We start from the raw sequence: 20,210 nt of genomic DNA on the forward strand, positions 1-20,210 counted from the left end.
AGCGAGAGATGGTATGTAGTCGTAGTCAATGCCTCATCCCTGGTAACTCTGTATCTCTGCCCAATCTCCCCTGCTATGTGTAGTCCTCCTCCTCCTGCGCGGTACAACCGTTCAACCATTCTGATCCCGTAGCACGAGATTCGGAGTTGATCATCCCAGGCACCCGATCCCTTTCTTTTCTTTCATGGGGGTTCAGATCTGATAAAGGCGGCGGAAGATAAGTTAGTGATGGGTGGTACTGTAAATAAGCTTACCCTTTTATTCCTCTGATTGGCTCCCACACTAATCACGACTAAATCACTGGAACCGGGTGAAAGCGATGCACCCATTACAAACCATTACAAACCATTACAAATGATGCTGTAAAGAGCGGTCACCCTTCTGTAATAAATCATTAGGATGGTTAGGCTGATTCCCGTAAAGAGGTAAAGGGGTTGTTGCGGTGGGAAGTTAGTATCGTCTTCCAAACACGCATGGGCGCTCTTGCTCATACCATTGTACCATTATTGTACCAGGAAATAGAATGAAGAATAGAAGCAACGTATCCATATACAAACACACCATAGCATAGACTATATCATACCGTATAGAGTCTATCACGAAAACAAGACTCAGCGGGACGACGACTATCGGACCCAAGCGAGGGTCGAACCAACGATCAGATCTGGGTGGGAGAGGTTCAAATCTTGATTTTTTAAGGGGCTGAAGTACCACTCACCTCACCCTCCTGTCACTCACCACATGCAAAACGTAACCTATCCTCACCCTTATTCAAGCCTTTTTTTTCCAATCTACACCTTCCAACAACCACACGTCCCAATCAATCCTTATACATTCCAACAATATAGATAGATAGATGGACCGAGAACGGAAGATAACAATATCACCAACTTTCGCCTTTTCAGGGCACCCTTGTCTCCTTCATACCTCGTCATACCACTTCATCTTGCCAGGTACTTCCCTCCTATAGCAATTAGCATCGGTCCATCATGTCGATAGGAGACAGTAAAGGCAAAGGGAAGGCCAACGAGGTGATAGCTACGGACTTTGCCCACCCAGAAGCACTATCAACTGGAAAGATATCGCGTCCGCAGACACAGGAGGAATGGCATGATTTCGTCACCAAGTGAGTGTTGGCTTTTGGGTCTTTCGCTATATCATGGCAGGTTCAGAATCGAAGAGATTGATTTGACCATTTGATTTTGCCGCTGATCATACTCATTGATCACAGATATTCATTGGGAGAATATAACAATTGTAGTTTTACCGACGATGAACCATCGTCATCATCCTCACCTCCCAAACCTTCACGATTCCCTTCAGACGAAACTCAAGTCACTGCAGGTACTACCGGTACCACCAACTCTACTACCATCACACCTGACGCATTCGCCTCCTCTTCCACTTCCGTATCACGACAACCCTCTCCACTATCATCCAATCCCGCACATCATCCAAGTCGCCAGAATAGTGCTACCCCTGTCGGAAATCCAAGTGAAGATGTCCACGATTTCCATCCCGATACTTCGTACGCTGGTCCTTCCAACCAAGATCCAAATATACCGAATGTCGACCAAGAGGAGTCTTCTTCTTCTTCAGCTTCACCGTCGACGAGTAAACGGAAGCCGAAGCAGAAAGAGGGAGGGGAGAAGGGGAAGTCTTACAAAGGCCAAGAATCGATGACTATAGAGAATATGAGGCAGTTGGGTCTGGAACAACAGGAAGATAGAGTGAGGGAGAGGGACACTGCTGGATTGACCAGAGATAGAGATGATGAAAGTGGGAAAAGCTCGGTGAAGGGAAAAGGTGGAAAGGGGAGAAGGAGACATAGGGACCATGCTGAATTAGCTTCAGTCGCAAGATCAGCGGTATCGTTAGATTCGTCGGAAGATGAGGATCCCTCAAAGATAAGAACGAGGAGGAGAGTACCTCGCAGACCGCGTTCAAGAGGAAGTTGGTCTCTTAGATCAAGATCACCCAACAATAATAGTATGGTCAGACGCGGAACGGGACCTTCGCTGGATAATGCACTTCTCGAGTCGGGAACGAACGATTCGACGTCCGTCTCAGCGGTCGAAGCTCTGTACGATCATGGTAAAGAACGTGCAAGAGTGAAAGAATTCTTCGAGACCAATGGATATATGCCTGCTCCCAAACAAACGCCTGAAGCTGCCCGAAGAAGATTACGTGTGATACGTAGATTAGGCTTGGAGGATATCGATCCGTTTCATCGCGAAACGTTAGATAGGTTCACGAGATTAGCTTCGACGGTGTTCAAGACTAGGTCGGCACTGATCAGTATAATAACCAAAGATCGACAGATGTTCTTATCGGAGATCGGGATGGGTAGAAAATGGACCGATTTAGATGTTTCGTTCTGCTGTCATTCGATTATGTCTCCGGGTTCTGGAGGACAATGTATGGTCGTTTCTGATGCTAGTAAAGATTGGAGATTCAAGAAGAATCCTTTGGTAAACGAAGGTCAAGGCCCCGTACAGTTCTATGCGGGTGCACCTTTAAAAGTCGGCTCAGGAAATAGATCAACGATCATTGGAAGTCTTTGTGTACTAGATAGCAAACCGAGGGATTTTACCGATGATGATAGGAAGTTGTTGGCGGATCTGGCGGATTGCGTGGTCAGTGAATTAGAATTGATATATAGTCAACAAGCTTCGATCGAATCTGCCAAACTGCATCAGATATCGGTAGATTTCCTGCGTCGGTCATTGAAGCATCGTCCAAACGAACAAGCTGGACAGAGTAGAACGACAGGTAGGACCGCCACCGGCACTGGCACTGGCACTGGCACGGGATCAGGGGGGATGGGAACGGAAAACGGTACAGCGACTTCGTCAAACTCATCTGTGACTGGAAAACGTGTGTCCGGTGCTGATCAAAATCAGGAACAGAACGATGTGGATATATATGATGAAGCTTGTCGTGAGATTAGAAATGCTTTAGATGCGTATGCTGTAGCTGTGGTTGATCTATCGCAATTCCATTTGTTTTACCCGACCTATCAAAATTCGTCGACAGGTGGCGGATCATCAACTAGAGGTGGATCGTCAACTCTACATACAAAGAGTCAACATACAAGTACTACTGGCCAATCAAGCTTTGCTGCTGGGACGGGATCAGCTGCATCAAGTACAGCTCGTGGATTAGGCAGTGTTGCTGAAGACGATCAAGATGCATACTCGAAACCTGTCAACCCCAAACGAGCTAGGCAGACATATGCCGTTACCGATCCTCTAGCACCTAGTAGGACACCTCAGGTGTTGTTTATTCCTTCTAGGAGAAGATCAGATCCCACTAACAAGTATTCATATACTGGTGATTCGGAACCTGGCTCATCTGATAATGTAAGATCCATCTCCTTCTCTCTGCCATTCGATGAACCTTGCTGATGAGCCGAAGCAGCTGGCCGTTCTGGGATACAGTTGTTCCGAAGATAACTTCGCGTTCAATTTCACTTCTTCCCCCGCCGCTCGAAAGATCATTTCGGACTTTATCGCCTCTAACGTCAAAACTCGTAAAGTATGGTACGCAAGAGATGATTCTGAGGGTATCGCTCAATCCATCACTCACTTGATGCCTTCCGGAACGGAAACTTCCATGGCTATGCCGATCTTCGGATTCGATGGTCAAGTCGCTTTTGCCGTAGTAGCTTGTTGGACTGATCCGCTGTACACTTACCCTGCAGGAGCGATGCAATTTGTCGAAACGATTGCTGGAAGTTTGCTAGCTTCAGTGATGAAAGGACGATTACATCGAGCCGAACGTGCTCAATTGAGTTTCGCGGCCGCTGCTTCTCACGAACTCCGGACTCCTCTACATCAGATCAACGCTGCTGCAAGTCTACTCCGTATGGCTCTACATGATGTGTTAGATCTGGATCAGAAAGGTGGTCTGAATACACATAATATGCAACCAGGTGAATTAACACTCAAAGTATCTCAGGAAGATAGACTAGAAGCTTTGACTCAACTGGAAATCATCGAAGCAAACGGTTTATCTCTGGGAGGTATCCTTGAGAATATAATCGATACGTTGGATATAGGGAAAATGGCATCGAAGGTCGAACAAGTCCAGACGAATCCTGATGGGACGGTTATACCACCTGATTTACTTCGATCAAGCGATAAAGCGGATATCACTGATTTCACTGAAGCATTGGAGAACGTCGTTGACGAAGCTATGAGGATGGAGGCGAAGACTAGAAAGATCGCTACTGGGTCTGGTCTGGAAGACGTAGAGGTGATATTGGAGGTTTTACCTAGAAACAGAGGTGGTTGGAAAATGACAACTGATCCTGGACCGTTATCAAGAGCGCTCAGTAAGATTGTACACAATGCTGTCAAATTTACCGAAAAGTGAGCTTTATCTCTTCTTCCCATAATGTACTCGATGAGTATCTCTTGGGCTGATTTAGTATATAGGGGCCATGTGCATATCACCGTGCAAGATGTCTCGAGGGATGTGGCTTTACCTGGAGGTTATGATAACTCCATCAAGATATCTACTGTATCGATTGAGATCAAAGACACAGGTCGCGGGAGTGAGTGAGCTCTCCATGTCAGTCTCGATCATAAGCGAACACTGACGAGCCGGCCCTGTAATCAGTGTCATCCGACTTCCTCGATCAAGAGATACTTAGACCGTTCGCGAAAGAAGATGCTTTCAGGCCTGGATCAGGTTTAGGATTAGGTCTTGCGCAGCGTATGATCGAACTACTCGGTGGTAAATTGGCTATCGCATCCACACTTGGAAAGGGTACATTGGTACATATCGAGATTCCACTTCACCTTCTCAACGAGGACAACGATTCCGATCAAGATGTCATGGCTAGCGGGAACGAAAATACCTCCGATACTGGTGCAGGAAACAACATCGACCCTATTCGACAAGATGGGATCTTCCTTATCGGATGGACGGAATCCAAAAGTCCCTCACTGAGAAGAGTTGGTAAATCCCTGGCTAGACAGTTGAAGTTGAACTTCTGTCGAGTTGTCAGCGAAATCAATTACGCCAGCTTGATTGTAATACCTGAAGGTGGTGTATCGGAAGTCAAGTTAGCAGAACTGTGTAAAGCCGCTAGACCGACTGTACAGGTTATCATCATAGGTAAAGATCACTCGATGGGCGCTTTGGCTCCTGCCCTCGGTCCAGCGACTTCCCAAGAACACGCTTGTGCTGTCAACACAAGTCAGCACTTGGAGACTGAAGCGAAGAAACATGGGTATAGTCATGGTCATCATCATCACCATCACCCTCATTATAGTAACCATACTAGATCCAGTTCATTTCCTTCGCTCGAACTCGACGCTAAAACCAACGCGGCGATCGAATATCTGAAAACGGTACCTACGATCCATCTGAATCGACCATTACGACCTTCGCTGATCAAAAGGATCATGCGACCTGCAGATCTACCACCACCAATGAGGGAGATATACAAATCTGACGTGGTAGGAGGGGAAAAGGCTAAAGAAGAAGCGGAAGCTGAAAATGCGAGTATTGTCAGTGGTAATGCTAGTGGTAATACCACTGGTGAGCCTGATGTGGTAGAGAAGGACTATGCGGAAACTCCCAAAATGAGCAGAGAAGATCAAGATTTGTTATACTCACAGCCTCATACGGTCGGACAAGATGCGGTAACTTCTCCTCGTAGAGGATCGTCAACTCGGATCGACGTGAATTCAGGTAGTATATCACCTAAATCAAGTTCCGCTACATTAAGACATGATCCCCATTCTCACCATTCTCATCATCATTCTCACCATCACCATCATCAACAGCGGCAGTACCCACGAGATGGTGGTGATACTTCTGAGTCTTCTGCGGATATGATAACAGGCAACGACCATAGTGGAGGAACAACCACTGAAAGTAGTCTGATAAGTGAACGTGGATATCAAGCTTCGATCAATAGCGATAGCTCGATGGCTTCCGAGACTAGCAATTCCGGAGGATCAACTCTACCTCCTAGATTCAGAGAGATGAGGAGCGGATCGGATCATACAGTTAAAAGGATGAATGTTCAAGATTCGGATGAGTCGTCTTTAAAGGGTGAGCAGCCATCCCGAGTAGATGGAGTTCATGCTGATTTGTCGAGTTCGATTCTTAGTCCTGGTCGTTGAAGATAACGCTGTCAATAGAAAGATTCTGACTACTATGTTGAAGCGTACTGTGGGTTGCTCTTCTGATACGATCATTTACGGATTGATAGCTAATTGGGACTTCGTTCGTCATCTAGTCATGCCAATTCGCCGAAGCCGCCGATGGGGTCGAAGCTGTCGATCGGTTCAACTCTTTCCATCCTGATTTGGTCTTACTTGACATAACCATGCCACGTAAAGATGGATTCGCCGCTGCAGCCGAGATGAGACATCTGGAAGCTACTTTACCTGCTGATTCGCCAGTCCCACTAGAAGAAGTCATGAAAGCTTTGGCTGTCACACCGTCTCTCTGTTCTGATGATACTCAAGCTCAACCTTCTACTGCTACCACGTCGGCATCACAGAAATCGACCCCTACACCCACGGCCAGTGCGGCTAGTGCAAGTGCAGGTCCTGCTGAAGATGGGGTGATCACACCATTACTCAGTCCTTCGTCTTCTGCGGGACCTCTATCGCCTACAGGCTTCCAATCAGGGTACAACGCGCATAACCCACCTAGACGAGCCAAGATCATCGCTGTCACTGCTATGTCGGCTGAGCATCAGCGACGTAAAGGTCTGATCGAAAGTGGGATAGACATGTGGATGGTGAAACCCATCGCGATGAGGGAATTGAGAGGTATAGTCGAAAAGATGAAAGAGGAAAAAATGGGCTGGTCAAATGGTAGTAACACGAATAGTATTAGTGGAGGATCGGAATTGGCAAGGAGCGATGCTGGTTCAACGAGAACTTAAACTATGATAGCAATCAATATAGTAACAACTTTTAATTTTCCCCTTTATTTACACTCCCCTTGGTTCTCTTTGATCACATCGTAATCTTTTCATTTGTTTCATTTTGCTTCTCCATTTTGGCATATCAACTTACTGTATCAATATACAAATCAGAAATATAGACATAAACGGCACGGCATCACCAATTATATTTTATACTTTATATTTAGAGGATTTCATACATTCCCGTGTTCTTTTAGGAGTAAAACTAGCATATCGTTTCCATACATGATCGATGATATGTAATACCTGTTCAGCATTGTACAATTCCGATACTGTATTTATGACGACTAGCTCACATCCACCTGTGGTCATCATCATATTCTGACTGTTTGACGTCGATTCGTCACGACTATTTGAAGGCGTGGCAATGACGTCTCGTAATGACCGTGTAGTATCATTCGACCTTCTTTATCTGGCTCCCCAACCCGTCAGACCCGTAGGCTAGACCAGCTATACTGTACAAGACGCTCCCTGTCGAAGACCACCCATGTCGCTTCCCTTTGTTGTCGCTACGTCATAAATAAAAGCAAATACAGGAGCGTGCAACAGCAACACGAAGTAGGTCATTGGAATTTCTCGGTAGACCAAAGCGCTGGATCATAGATTACAATGGATGTCATGTTCATTCTATCAAAGGAGATGTTTCTTTGGAAGACTGCAGGTCATGGGTCAATACAAAGCAAAGAGGATGGGCGGCGGACAACTAGGAAGAGATAGAGCAGGTACATGTAAACAGTAAGAGCGTAGTTTCAATATTTGTCTACTTGTACATATATATAATGTAGTATGTACGAGCGACTCTGATGTCTTTTATCTTCAGCATTTGCCCATACTACAGTACCATAACTTGCCACCCGACCAATTTCATCCTACGAAGTAAACGTGACCATGTCATCGTCAGCTAATCCTCATCCTGAACTAAATAGGTAAGCTCATCTCTGTGCACCCTCTTCATCGAAGAATCGTCTTGCCACTTTGTGTAATAATTACTTCTCACCTATAAGAGTCTGAGCAGATCGACCACCGAGCCCTCCTTCATCGTCTCAAGCGGGCGTTCAGATGGGAGTACAATTATTCGTCCTGAATTGGCGAGAGCCAAATCGCAAATAGAGAAAACAGCCGAGTAAGTCCCTTTAACCTCATTCAAATCCAGTGATGATGAGGCGTAACCGAGAATGACCTTTCCGCATGTACATATATGTTGAATGATAGTCAATCAAAATGCTGGTCCGAAGAAAATAAGCACAAAGCCATGGCATCACTTCTCGAGCTTGAGTATCAGAGGGCCACTACCGACGATGAAAGATTAAGTATAATCGATGAGTGTTTCACGAGCGGGTTGATCAGCGAAGGAGAAAAAACGAAATATACTCTTCGTTTGGTTGGCTTGAGCTCCCTGGGACAGGGTGCTGGTACGAAAGAAGAGAAGATCTCACTGATTGATCAGGCCAGAAGAGAAGGGTTTATCAATGATGACAAGGCAGAAGAGGATAAGAGATCTTTGGCTGAGTGATTTGTCAAACTCCAAATATACAGCATTGCTTGTTTGCCTTTATCTTCCGCTATCTTTCACATGGTCTCTCGTTTTGCTTCAATAATTAACGATGTTCACCATCACAAAGACCGTTGTATATGCTACGCGATATTTGTATGACTTGCGCAGGGTTTAGAATGTAAAGATCATTCTCTCAAAGGTAGTAACATCTGCTCTTTGAAAGCTTCAAGTCAACTACCATTTTCGTGACTATGCATAAATTGATTGATTGTCTGATGAATTGAAGGCGATCCTACTACAATTTCCTTTCGTCCAAATATATACACGATATACCATCCATCTATTCATTACGCTCGTCGTAGGTGATTGTAGGATGTTCATACAGCCGAAGGAGGAGAAAGGGAGAGAAATCGTTACATTACCTTTATTTGTCCAGTCAATCACTTTTTTTCTTCTTCGCATCGACGAGCACAGCCAGCCAAATCGGACCAAGGAAATTAGTTGATCACGCAAGGTTATGTGCGACGGTAGAGGATGAAGCGAAAAGCAAAATGGCAGGAGATAGCGTGTGAAGATTTAATCAACTTGACCTTTCAAGTCCACCACTCTATATTTACTGATACCCGCCGCACAAGCCGCATGAGCTTTACGACAATCCCATATCCTCTCATGTAGTGGGATCGGTTTGATGGATTTCCATGGGTTGTTGGGTTGAGCTGAAGCGGGCTGAACGTATATAGCCGCATCGTGAGCTTGCAGAAATGTATCGGTTTCTTCTTCGGAATCAAATGCTAGTGTTGTCGTTATATACGTCAAGGTTAGAGTCATGTATCTGTACAAACAAGATTCGTCAGCATTCTGTACCGTGACGATAAGTGCGAACGGCTAGTGAAGGGAAATGTTGCAGGACACACTCACCCCTTTGACATTATGGCCAAAGCAGCTATCCTTTCTCGCTCAACGAAATGATCCATTATATAACCACTCATATTCGGCGCGGTAGTGAATAACCTAAAGAATCGAACATAATTCGATGTTGCCAACGCAGCATGAACGTCTAAAGCATGTTTCACTCCAGGATCGGATTTTTCAGTCTGAGTTAGCTGAGCGAGGAGAGTAGCCATATCTGAATTGTGGATGGAGAATCAGCGAATGCAGGGCTCCTAGAGTGAATCAAATGATAGATGACTCACCACTTCTATTTCTAGTATGCAGCAAATACATTATCCTGTATGACAAAAACTCTTGCGGATGTCCCTTTATACCTAGCTCGTATAGTTGCCTTAACATAGTCTGACACTGATTATATTCACCGAGGTCTTTCTGCAATAGCATTTTGATGTAAGCGAGTTACATCACAAGGAATGATGAAAACTTACTGCCTCCAGCGCGATACGAGCGTGAATTTCATATACTTCAACCGTGAAGTCATTCTTTATTCGTTGAACCTGTTTGATACCGAGCCTACAATCAACTGCTGTATACGATCTGGGTCTGATGGGTTCGAACTCACTGTTAGATCCTGCCTCATACTCTTAAATTGATCCAACGCATACGCATAATTATGATTATCTTTCCACTTTCTCTTTAGCAGTTGCAATGTCTGTTGAAGGATATGTAAGGGTCGGACGTCAGCTGGATTAGGTTCCTAAATTGAAAGCAGTCCGTCAGCAAATGTTCGTCTGAGTTGTAACGGAGGGTATGTAGAGACAATTCGAAGGATATTGTATCCTGTGTCGTCAGTCCTCCGATAGGAAACTTACTTACAGATGTCAGTCGGAGATACGACTTCTCCAATTTTGTGCTCGTTCCTCGTATTGTATGCTTATCCCAATCAATCACGTTCTAACAAGCATATCAAAGCCCATCCGTCAGCAAATATTGATTGAATGGAATGGATAGTACAGTGATTACTTACAGGATCTACCTCCATGACTTCCTCTCCCGTATAACCCAACCCATTTTTACCTCTCATCTTACGTTTGCCTACCTGACCAGGGACCATACCTAAGCCATTCAACGATTCGTCCGCTTCACCACCTCCGAACCACCTGTCCACCCCACCTGCGATCGATGAAGAGCCAGACCCGGAAGCGGCGGGTTTCTGGAATCTTGCTGCTCGTCTGGCTAATGCTTCTTGCTCTTCAGCTGATGAGGTGAAATGGTAGGGTGTGGGGAAAGATGATGATTTAGCTGTCCCGTCATTCCTACAAAGCACGATATCAGCTTAGATATCTGCTTCAAGCAGTCATGGTATGATAGGGGACCAGGAGGCTCTAGCTCACTTTTTCTTTTTCTTCTTCTTTTCCGATGTCGTGGATGTACCTGATCCGCCCGCAGCTGGAGAAGACAGGTAAGTTGAAGGATTAAAAGACGTACTTGCTTGAGCTGGAGGTGTGGGTTGAGGTGGACTGAACGAAGTGGTTGTAATGTTTATACGAGGTGGTAGAGGTACGTGAGTCGTCCGTTGAGTTTGAGCCTTGAGTCTATGGTAGATATGACTTGATCAGCTTGTTGCAGGATGACTGGCATATGATCATAGTAGCTCACGCATTCAATTCCACTTTACTCCAATCAGTCGTTTTGATAGTCCCATCAGCATGGGCTTTGAACAGTATCTATGTATACAGCATCCATCAGCTTGACACGATATACTTCTATCCGGCTAAAGGTAATCACCTGCTTGAGCTCTGCATTCACCGCATCCTTATTCGAAGCTGTCGCTTTCGATAGACATTGTTGAACCCAAGACCTGCAAAGACGTTCATCAGCTCTTGTTGATCTACTTGTGGGGGAAGAGAGCTCACTTCAATTCCGGTGGCCATGCTGATGAAGACATGCTGTTTCGTAGGATGGCTTATGACGATGAGTTGAGCTTTCGGTGAGTCTCATATGTATTATTAATGTGTCAACTTGAAAGTGAGAGAGTGAACGAGTGAACAACCAAACATCTCGGTCTGGGCGAGGTAGATGAGCGTTTTCGGATAAAATCCAGTAAATCCATCAGCCATTAAATCAAGTTTGTAATGGATCCTAATTCGCACTTGAGTCAATATCAAATTCTTGTAATAACAAGTACAATTTCTCAATAATCTCCAATACGTCACTCCTGCTGTGCCTGATCGTCTCTGCATCTCCCATCCCCCATCTCAAATGAGATGTCAAAATGCTATCTCGCCACTCCAACCTCTTCCAGACATCTTTCTGCAACATCACAAATCCTATAATATCAGTTATAATCACAACCACAGATACTCACCCGACCACCCGACTCTTCTCAAACCAGACACCCATATAACCTAACCAACTCATCTACCGTATTTTTGTAATATCTCATAATCAATGGCAGCAGTTCGAACAATGATGTCTGCCGTCCGAGAAGAAGCTGCCGTGTTGACATCCGAGATGGCAGTAGCAGCCCGGTCAGGTGGACTGGAAGTGGTCGAGAGGAACATCATCATGGAGATGAACCCTGTAGCTGTCAGGCAGGCTGCTGAAGCTAGCATCAAAGAAGTTATAGCAGGTTAGCAGAGCCTTATATTCTATACTCCTCTTACTTCCATCCGGAGTCTGTGGTCAAAGGCTGAATGTACATCCTCGGTATAGGAGAACCATCATTACTATCTCAACATCTCTCTCATATCCCTACGCAATCCACTACCACGACCACGACTTCAACCATATCCACTACATTAAATTCCATATCCGGCGCTACGTCCTCATCGACACGCACATTAGTCACACAAACGCTCGAGGCGGATGCTGGAGTCACCTTGAAAGAGGTCATGTCCAACGCTTTGCAGACAGGTGTCGAAGAACAAATGGACGAAGTGGCTGAAATTGCAAAGACCCTGGTGGAAGGTAAAGGTCCGATGGGCGGGTTGTTGAATGAGGGGATACAGGCTAGTGCAGCGTAGAAGGAGATCATACAGTGTGTGTTGATTTCAGCTCATCTGGAAGGCGCTGGTCGCTCTTATAGCTTCATAGAAAGGCTGGGCCTTCTTTATATTTCGTGGAAAATGTTGAATTTATTGTAGCAATTACTGATTTACGGTCGGATCATGCATTCTTTCCCACTGAGTTACAAATTCCGAGCTTGCTCCTGAGGTGACTACAAATATGGGCTATCGCTGACGTTGATCTTCAGGTCTAGACTCTGTTGATATGTCTAACTACGGATATACTATCATAAATGGAATTTCATTCCCGCTTCGGATGGAGAAGAAGGGAATTTCGAGTCGGTAGGTCATTTAGTGGAATCAGCAATGTGGTCCAATCAGTTGCATGAGTGATGGGTCAAACCTGTAAGTTAGTTTACAATGACATAGACATGCTGACCAGATGGTGTCTGCGAGTCTTTACGATCTATGAAAGGAAGTGTAAGTTATAATATCTCACCTTATTGCTTGTTTGACTGATAAGTGAGCAATTGGAGGCAGAAAAGCCCAGGCATATCTCACAGCATGTAGAAATGCCAAACAAGAGCGGAATTGATATCATGATTCTTATTCTTTTTCACTCCGATGTGTAATGGAGAGTTCATTCCTTCTATTAGTGATTGGAAGATAAACACCACAAATACTCACCTCTCAGCTTCACAGCAAGTCTTCGTTCTTTCGTTTCGACGTAAACGTTCTACTTTGTTGGCCACCCCGCGAGGATCGGGTCGGAATACGCATTTTTCGTACTCGTATATATATATATATATATGGATATAGATAGTGAAGGATCACCATTGTCAATCGCTGATTTGATAACGACAGATATCGAAAAAGTCAAATTTCTCAGCATACTGTTCAACGAAATTAAACTAAATTCAAACCACGAATTCCAATTGTAACAGAAACAGTGAACAGTCAATCAAGTATGAGCAATAACGATACTGCCCAAAATCAGAGTACTCTGCCATCTACTGATTGTTTACAGCCTTTACGTCCGTTGAGGAGGTACAGGACAGGTTCTGACGTATGCGAGAAAAGAGAAGCCATGGATGCTGCTGCGAGGGAAATCAGCGAGGGATGGAGAAGGGCGGAAAGTGATCATAATAGTTATTGGAGCAAGATGGTAGGTGAATATTAGCGTTGGCGTTTGTATGACTTTACGACTTGTATGATTACTGACCGCAGAGTGACGTGGATAGGATGACCAAACTCCAGCGCCTGAGATTGGAAAACCCATAACTTCCAGGCAGTCGTCAAATATGAGCACAAACGCCAGTGAGGTTTTTGATAAGTTTGATGAGAAAACGCAATCCCAACAAACAACCTCCATGGTATCTTCGCCTATCGCCACGAGCTGGAAAAACAAGATAGGCGCCAAAATCTCAGATTGGAGTACAAGTATAGGTGGCAAACGTTGATCTACATAGTCGGTTCCTCTTTGTTTCAATTGGCTTGTTGTTTCCCGAGTATATCGTATGACAAGGGGGTAGAAGGTTGTCGTTAGATCCGAATGAATGTCATCTCAGTCAGATCCATACAGTACATATCTGGAATATGGTTGCACCTGCTTAATATCTAGCTGATCTACATCTATCCAATGCATTCCTCTATCTCCCCAAAGTCGGATCTCAACTTCTTGTCAGTAAAAATCAGAATGGGAAATACATTTTCACCATGAGCGTGTTATTGTCAGAATCATAAAGATGAGCTTCGGATGCAAATCATGAAAGCATAGGCATACAGTACCGGTCTTGATCACCGTGCTTGTATGCGCTTATTCGCACGAGCTTCAAGCGGATACGTTTAGCCGTTTACACCGTACAGTATAATATCACGAGATGTTTCACTGATACCCCTTCCTGAACAATGGATTTCGTAGTGTCAGTCATTAGTAAGTCCGAGCAGCATCGCCTCTTTACCATTCCATACCTTACTAGCCTTGCTAGAAGATGAGTCATATCCCTCAAAAGGAATCACGAGCATTCATATCGGACCAAGAATGAGGTCTTGTTTATGTTGTTGTTAGATCCTCGGTTATCGGATATATATATATAGGGTAGTCGAGGTTGATTGATCGAAAGATGATGACAACTCGTTTATGATGAAATGTTTCATATCAAGTGCCTATTGCAGATTGTATCTGTGTATCTGGGTGTTGATGGGCGATTGCGGATAAAAGGTTGTTTGTTCTTCTGTTTGACCCTCAAAACATTACTTTTACCGATTGCTTCGGGTTACAACGAGTGCATTAAGGGACATCATAATCCGAATGATCCTGTTAGGATCAAACAAGTTTGGGGTCTCCGTGCTGCATGATTGTATGACAGCATACAAAACACTACTCCTCAAAAACCTTGAAACCGCCTCATAAGATCGTCTTTACACACAACACGACATTATCAGAGAAAAAGAAGTTTAGGCGAGTTCCCAAAGGCGAGGACGCCGATCCCTTGATCCCTTTCAACTTTACGACTACAACAATTACCGTGTAATAGTTGAGAAATTACAACATAAACATTTTGCTTTCGGATAGGGGATAAGATAGATTTTATCAGAAGAGGACAGATCGATATGTACACAACCCAGAGTAAGGGGATTTGAGCCATACTTGTAAGAGGGAGAACGGACGAACACAATAACATAGTCTAGCATTAACGCCTGACTTTGTTTATTCGTGACTGGGTACGTATATGATCTAGAAGATCAATACCCACTTGATAAAGTTTATAAAGTTTTACCACGACCTTCTCGGCAACTGATCTGATTTGTTTTGATCAGTCGTCATCCTTCCCTTCCAGAAGATCATACACACACATATACATAGTGATAGAAAAGTGGGGGGATATAAGTGGGGTTTGTACATTTCATGAACTTTCAACGCTTTCAACGAAACCTACAAAAATACCTAGAACCGATATCAACACCAACACACCTTACCTCGTCCATGCATTGAAGGGAAGGAAAGACAAGAGAAAAGAAGTTTGAACCTGTGGATAGACAAAAGGATTATCGTCTCACCCGTCGTCATCGTTATCACCAACAACGCATACCCTCTTTTGTCATTTCGAAATTTCAAACGAGTATCATAACTTCTACTGGTAGATCTTGATCGATTAGCTCTAGCTCTGTATCCCATATATAAGAGCGACTTCCTACTCGTACTCTCCGAAATACCGTCGACGGAAATTATTCTTCAGATAAAACCAATCGGACCAGTAAATACCTTTCACATCTTACAACGAGTAAATTTGTAAAGCATCTCAAGATGGTATTCAACCCATCCAACCCTACAAAGTCCCTTCCCACACCCGAGTACACGCCCATCAACACCCCGTCTTCGTCCCCTATTCAAACCACTTTCGACATCCCTCTTATCATCGGTATAACCGGCTCGGCAGGTTTGGTAGGTACCGACTTGGTTCACCTCGCTCTCAGACAGGGTCATACAGTTCTAGCTATGGATATAGTCTCTCCTGAAGATAATGAAAATGTCAAATTACCCAAAGATTTAGAAGATTATGCCAAAAGCCGATATACATACAAGCAAATTTCATCGTTGGATTACGAAGGGTATAAAGCCGCTTGTAAGAGTGCGAGATGTAATGCTTTGGTGCATTTGGCGATGATTCCTAATGGAGCGGATGTAGATGGGAGGTTCGGGATTGGGAGACCACAGTATGTGAGTTGAAATCTGATCACTTGATCTGATTGCAAATGGAGAGAGTGATCCGAGGTTGGACAAAGGTGCGATGATGCAAAGATGTTTGCTGATGTCCGAAAATCGTTAATAGGAAGTACACAATTCCAATGTGGCAATGTCATGTAACACCCTTTCGATCGCTGCTGAACTAGGGATCAACAGAGTAGTTTTAGCATCTAGTGTGAATGCGGTCGGAATGTGTAAGTGGAATTTTGATCTATCTAACTCCCAGGCAGTGTAAGCTGATCGGGTGTCGTATTCGATGAAGTATTCTCCCACAGACCCACATTCGATTATCTACCGATCGATGAGAAACACCCTTGTAGACCTGAAGATGCATATTCGATGAGTAAATAGTAAGTTGCGCTCCACATCTTCGCTTCACTCGTTCCTCATCTCCTCTGAGGGTGAAACTACTGATTTATAAGATACCATTGTTGACTGCTCTATTCTCATTCATCTCAGCTTCTGCGAACTCCAATCCGACTCATACGTCCGTCGTTACCCCTCTCTCCGAGTCGCCTCACTCCGATTTCACGGTGTCGTCCGAGAATCCAACGTCAGCAGGAAATCATTAGATGAACTAGCGGGATCGTGGAAAGATCTATGGGGATGGGTATCTTCCGCTGCTGTCTCACGTGCATGTCTCCTAGGCTTGACTTCATCAACGAAATATTTCCCAGAGGGAACGCATGAGACGTTCTTCATCGTTGCTCCTACTATCTGTCAACAGACTTCTACTTTAAATTTACTTAATGAACATTATCCGGAGATAAGTAAGGAGAATAGACTTAGGAAGAGTATCAGGGGAAATGAAGGGCTATTCGATTGTGGAAAAGCGAAGAGGATGTTGGGTTGGGAAGAATATGGTTTTTGGTATGAGGAATGAACACTGCACTGGATGTGAAGCATAGTTCATCTTACAGAGAAGAGTATCAGTGAATCAAGATATACAGCGGTGTGAGAGAGTAGATGGTAGAGGACAAAGGAAAATTAGTGGACGGTTGTTTTGCCATGATAGAATGTTTGTTCTGGTTTTTTTTTTGTAAGGAGGGACATTCGTATCACTGTTTGTTGCTAGCGTATCGCGGTATTAGTGGAAGTACAATAGGAGTCACAATGAATTGAGATGTAAGAGATATAAATGTAGGAATTCAATCTAAATGCATGGCTTGTTTTTGTTTTTGCGATTGGATTTTATCATTTTATCGCTTTATCGTGATAAACACATGCACCTAAGATCTTTCCATCTTCTTCTGCTCCTTCCTCAACTCCTCCTTGACATCCAACCCATTATTTTCCAAATACTTCTTAGCCTTCTCAGCTTTCTCATCTGCATACATCATTATCCAATGACCTTCTCGGTCCCTGAACATCACCTCATCCTGCGTGACTTCTTCGGGTATTTTACCCTTGATGAATCTGGCTATGTCCATCCACGAGACGTATTTCCATATGCTTCCATCAGGTTTGAGAATCGGGAAGATTAGTTCGTGTGACTGAGGTGCATTCACATCGGAATGACAGTGTGATCTTCTACAACTGCGATTGCAATGATTCGTTTCCAGTGGTCCATCCCCAGTAGCAATCGTGGTGGAGGACGAAGAGGACATGATCGGTTGGTGACTGAGACCGAAACAACGGAAAGGAACGTGCTCGCTGCATTCGATCGGTGAGGGATAGGGATGTAAAAAACAGATGAAATCCCCAACGCAGTGGTTAGCTTGCAGGATGGCTCACATGTCATATAAAAGTCGGTGTCACGGGAAAGAAGGGCAAGTGAAACAACGAGTCGTACTCCCATAGGATGTCGTCTATCCAAAGAGGTTGTACTATACTGCAAAATGTGTTCACCGATAGTGCGGAATCACATCCTTGACTGAGCTGATAGTAGAAGTCCGGTCCGCCTCAAAGACAGGCGACGGGGGTGGTAGTATTAGCAAAAGTCGCCAATTGTAGTAGTGTAACCGACGATACTTGAACTTGATTGCATAGATCAAAATTGGTATCATCTCAACATCTTTATAATCTCGTATAATAGTACACCTACACTCTACCTCGAAAGGGGAAGAAAAATAAAAACCATATATGAAAAACGAAGAGTAACCAAAAAAATAAAAGACAATATTGTGTTGAACAAGGTATCAGATCGAAAATCAAACCAAAACAATCGTGTATCAATTACGTATCTTACAGTCCATTTCCCACTCGGATCAAGAAGTATCATCATCATCCTCCCCCTCATCCTCTCAAATGTGGTTGTTGCTGGAACATCTGATGATGGTGCATATTCATATACCCGGGATGTTGATGTTGTTGATGAGGATGTTGCGGTGGAGGAGCATAGTAAGGGTAACCTTCTGGTCCCTGTTGTTGGGGTGGTGGATGAGGTGGTTGATAATATTGATGATGGGGGTTAGGACTCAATCCTCCTTGTCCAGGTGGACCACCTTGTTGGTTCTGATATTCCGGTGGCATGTGGAACCCAGCTGATAATGGTGAATGTAAAGTTGGATCGATAATTCCACCGGATGAAGGATGTCCCTGAGTATTGGGCGAAGCCTGTCGATGTATGTCTGGAATTTGAGGTACAGGTGGGATGTCCAATTCGGGTAACACAGGCTGTTGCGATTGACTTGAAGACGCTTGTCTCTTCTTACTTGGTAATCTCTTTTTAGGTCTGGCAGACACAGGAGTACCTTGACCTATCGAAGCGGCAGCATCGGCTTGAGCTTGAGCGTGTGTTTGAGCTTGACCCTGGGGTTGAGCTTGATTGTGCGAAGCGTGCTCATCGGATGCGGCTTGAGCAGAAGCGGCCATCGCTGCTGATGCCGCTGCGGTGAGTTTGTGAGGTCGAATAGCAAGTCCACCGTTCTTGGCCTTGGTGGGCGCGACTGGTCCGCCTAGTGGTTGACCATCTGGACCGAACCCATCGGGAGCGTTGAGACATGCCTATGGAACAGGGTCATAAGCTGAGTATGAGACTCGCATGTGAAGAGGGGATCAACTCACCTGGATCAAGTTCTTTCCTTCTGGTTTTTGTACAAGCGGTTGAAGCTTGGTGGTTGTGAATGTATACACCAATCCAGTCTCGGATACAACAAGAAGTAACACCTGTGTACCGGTAAGGATAGACAACTCGTAGGCCTGAACGGGTCATATCTATTAAGCATTCGATATGGGATAGTCTCATAGGGCAACGTAGCTCACCTTCTTCATGATACCAGCTTTTCTCTTGGAGAAAGTGATATGTCTTCTTGATTTGTCATTGATATATTCAATCTTGATTTTTCTTCTACTTGGTTCACCATCTTTCTCGACGTAAGTAAATCCGCTTGGTCCTGCTTCTCCCCTCTGCCTCTTGCCCGTTGGTCCTTCAGTCATGTCTACAAGATATCATCTAGTGGTCAGCTGATGCCCCGAGAACTGATGGTCGTTTGGTGCAGTGGCGAATCAGCAAGGGTGACTCACCACCATCATCCTCATCCTCATCATCACCCTCCAAACCAGTCTCAGTCTGGAACATATCATCTACGTTGGAAGGTATATCACCTCCCAATGCACTTGCACCGGCACTAGTAGGTGGTTGAGGAGTGACTTGTTCAACTGAATTCGAAATGGCAGGAGTGGCGATGGAAGAATCTAATAGTGCTCGAATGTATGACCAGGAATTGTAATCGTGTGGATGAGGGTGATGTTGTGGAATCATCGCCAAACGAAGGTCAAGGTGGTTTGTAAGACCACAGTGGCAAATGATTAGGTTTAGAGTTGATCAAGAGACCGAAACCGCCCATTTGTGTGATATGATAGAAAGAAAGAAAATGGAAAATAAGATGAGAGTAAAATGGATAAAGTGGGACGAGAGATGGGAAGGGACCGAGGGTGAATATATATGTAGAACATGTATTGTGTGATAGATGATTCGGTGTATGTCACGACAAAATATAGAAGATGGGAAGCATACGAAGGGCAAAGGGGGCAGGAAACCAACCAGTCGAAGCGAGAAGGAGAGAAGAGGTCGTCGATGTACACAAGATAGACGGGGAAAGAAGATCAACATGAGAGGGGAGGACAAACAAACAAACAAATCATTTAGTCAGCTTGAATTCTGCTTCTTCC

The 20,210-nt window shown here is 44.5% G+C and overlaps 8 protein-coding genes across 8 annotated transcripts; 5 read left to right on the top strand and 3 right to left on the bottom strand.

Moving 5' to 3' along the window:
* Nucleotides 1-989: 989 nt before the first annotated feature.
* On the top strand, nt 990-6,913 carry V865_003203 (uncharacterized protein; the record flags this gene model as incomplete). The annotated part of the gene is made up of 7 exons (XM_066227001.1): nt 990-1,126; nt 1,232-3,362; nt 3,421-4,373; nt 4,440-4,558; nt 4,624-6,069; nt 6,128-6,189; nt 6,257-6,913. 7 exons carry the CDS (start codon nt 990-992, stop codon nt 6,911-6,913), a joined length of 5,505 nt encoding a protein of 1,834 aa, XP_066083098.1.
* A 1,294-nt stretch (nt 6,914-8,207) lies between these two features.
* On the top strand, nt 8,208-8,468 carry V865_003204 (uncharacterized protein; the record flags this gene model as incomplete). Its single annotated transcript, XM_066227002.1, has 1 exon — nt 8,208-8,468. The coding sequence occupies one exon, from the start codon at nt 8,208-8,210 to the stop codon at nt 8,466-8,468; it is 261 nt and encodes an 86-aa protein (XP_066083099.1).
* Nucleotides 8,469-9,026: 558 nt separating this feature from the next.
* V865_003205 (uncharacterized protein) lies at nt 9,027-11,289 on the bottom strand (the record flags this gene model as incomplete). Its single annotated transcript, XM_066227003.1, has 11 exons — nt 9,027-9,282; nt 9,369-9,576; nt 9,644-9,773; nt 9,830-9,898; nt 9,964-10,098; nt 10,218-10,295; nt 10,369-10,657; nt 10,736-10,936; nt 11,001-11,068; nt 11,130-11,202; nt 11,258-11,289. 11 exons carry the CDS (start codon nt 11,287-11,289, stop codon nt 9,027-9,029), a joined length of 1,539 nt encoding a protein of 512 aa, XP_066083100.1.
* Nucleotides 11,290-11,792: 503 nt separating this feature from the next.
* Nucleotides 11,793-12,367, top strand: V865_003206 (uncharacterized protein; the record flags this gene model as incomplete). The annotated part of the gene is made up of 2 exons (XM_066227004.1): nt 11,793-11,973; nt 12,057-12,367. The coding sequence occupies 2 exons, from the start codon at nt 11,793-11,795 to the stop codon at nt 12,365-12,367; spliced, it is 492 nt and encodes a 163-aa protein (XP_066083101.1).
* Nucleotides 12,368-13,316: 949 nt separating this feature from the next.
* V865_003207 (uncharacterized protein) lies at nt 13,317-13,809 on the top strand (the record flags this gene model as incomplete). The annotated part of the gene is made up of 2 exons (XM_066227005.1): nt 13,317-13,514; nt 13,591-13,809. 2 exons carry the CDS (start codon nt 13,317-13,319, stop codon nt 13,807-13,809), a joined length of 417 nt encoding a protein of 138 aa, XP_066083102.1.
* Nucleotides 13,810-15,656: 1,847 nt separating this feature from the next.
* V865_003208 (uncharacterized protein) lies at nt 15,657-16,980 on the top strand (the record flags this gene model as incomplete). Its single annotated transcript, XM_066227006.1, has 4 exons — nt 15,657-16,070; nt 16,183-16,291; nt 16,360-16,447; nt 16,557-16,980. 4 exons carry the CDS (start codon nt 15,657-15,659, stop codon nt 16,978-16,980), a joined length of 1,035 nt encoding a protein of 344 aa, XP_066083103.1.
* A 346-nt stretch (nt 16,981-17,326) lies between these two features.
* V865_003209 (uncharacterized protein) lies at nt 17,327-17,704 on the bottom strand (the record flags this gene model as incomplete). Its single annotated transcript, XM_066227007.1, has 1 exon — nt 17,327-17,704. One exon carries the CDS (start codon nt 17,702-17,704, stop codon nt 17,327-17,329), a length of 378 nt encoding a protein of 125 aa, XP_066083104.1.
* A 628-nt stretch (nt 17,705-18,332) lies between these two features.
* V865_003210 (uncharacterized protein) lies at nt 18,333-19,800 on the bottom strand (the record flags this gene model as incomplete). The annotated part of the gene is made up of 4 exons (XM_066227008.1): nt 18,333-19,043; nt 19,104-19,238; nt 19,302-19,477; nt 19,563-19,800. The coding sequence occupies 4 exons, from the start codon at nt 19,798-19,800 to the stop codon at nt 18,333-18,335; spliced, it is 1,260 nt and encodes a 419-aa protein (XP_066083105.1).
* Nucleotides 19,801-20,210: the final 410 nt, after the last annotated feature.

Source organism: Kwoniella europaea, chromosome 1 (genome assembly GCF_036810445.1).
Source record: "Kwoniella europaea PYCC6329 chromosome 1, complete sequence".
NCBI classification, from domain to species: Eukaryota; Fungi; Basidiomycota; class Tremellomycetes; order Tremellales; family Cryptococcaceae; genus Kwoniella; species Kwoniella europaea.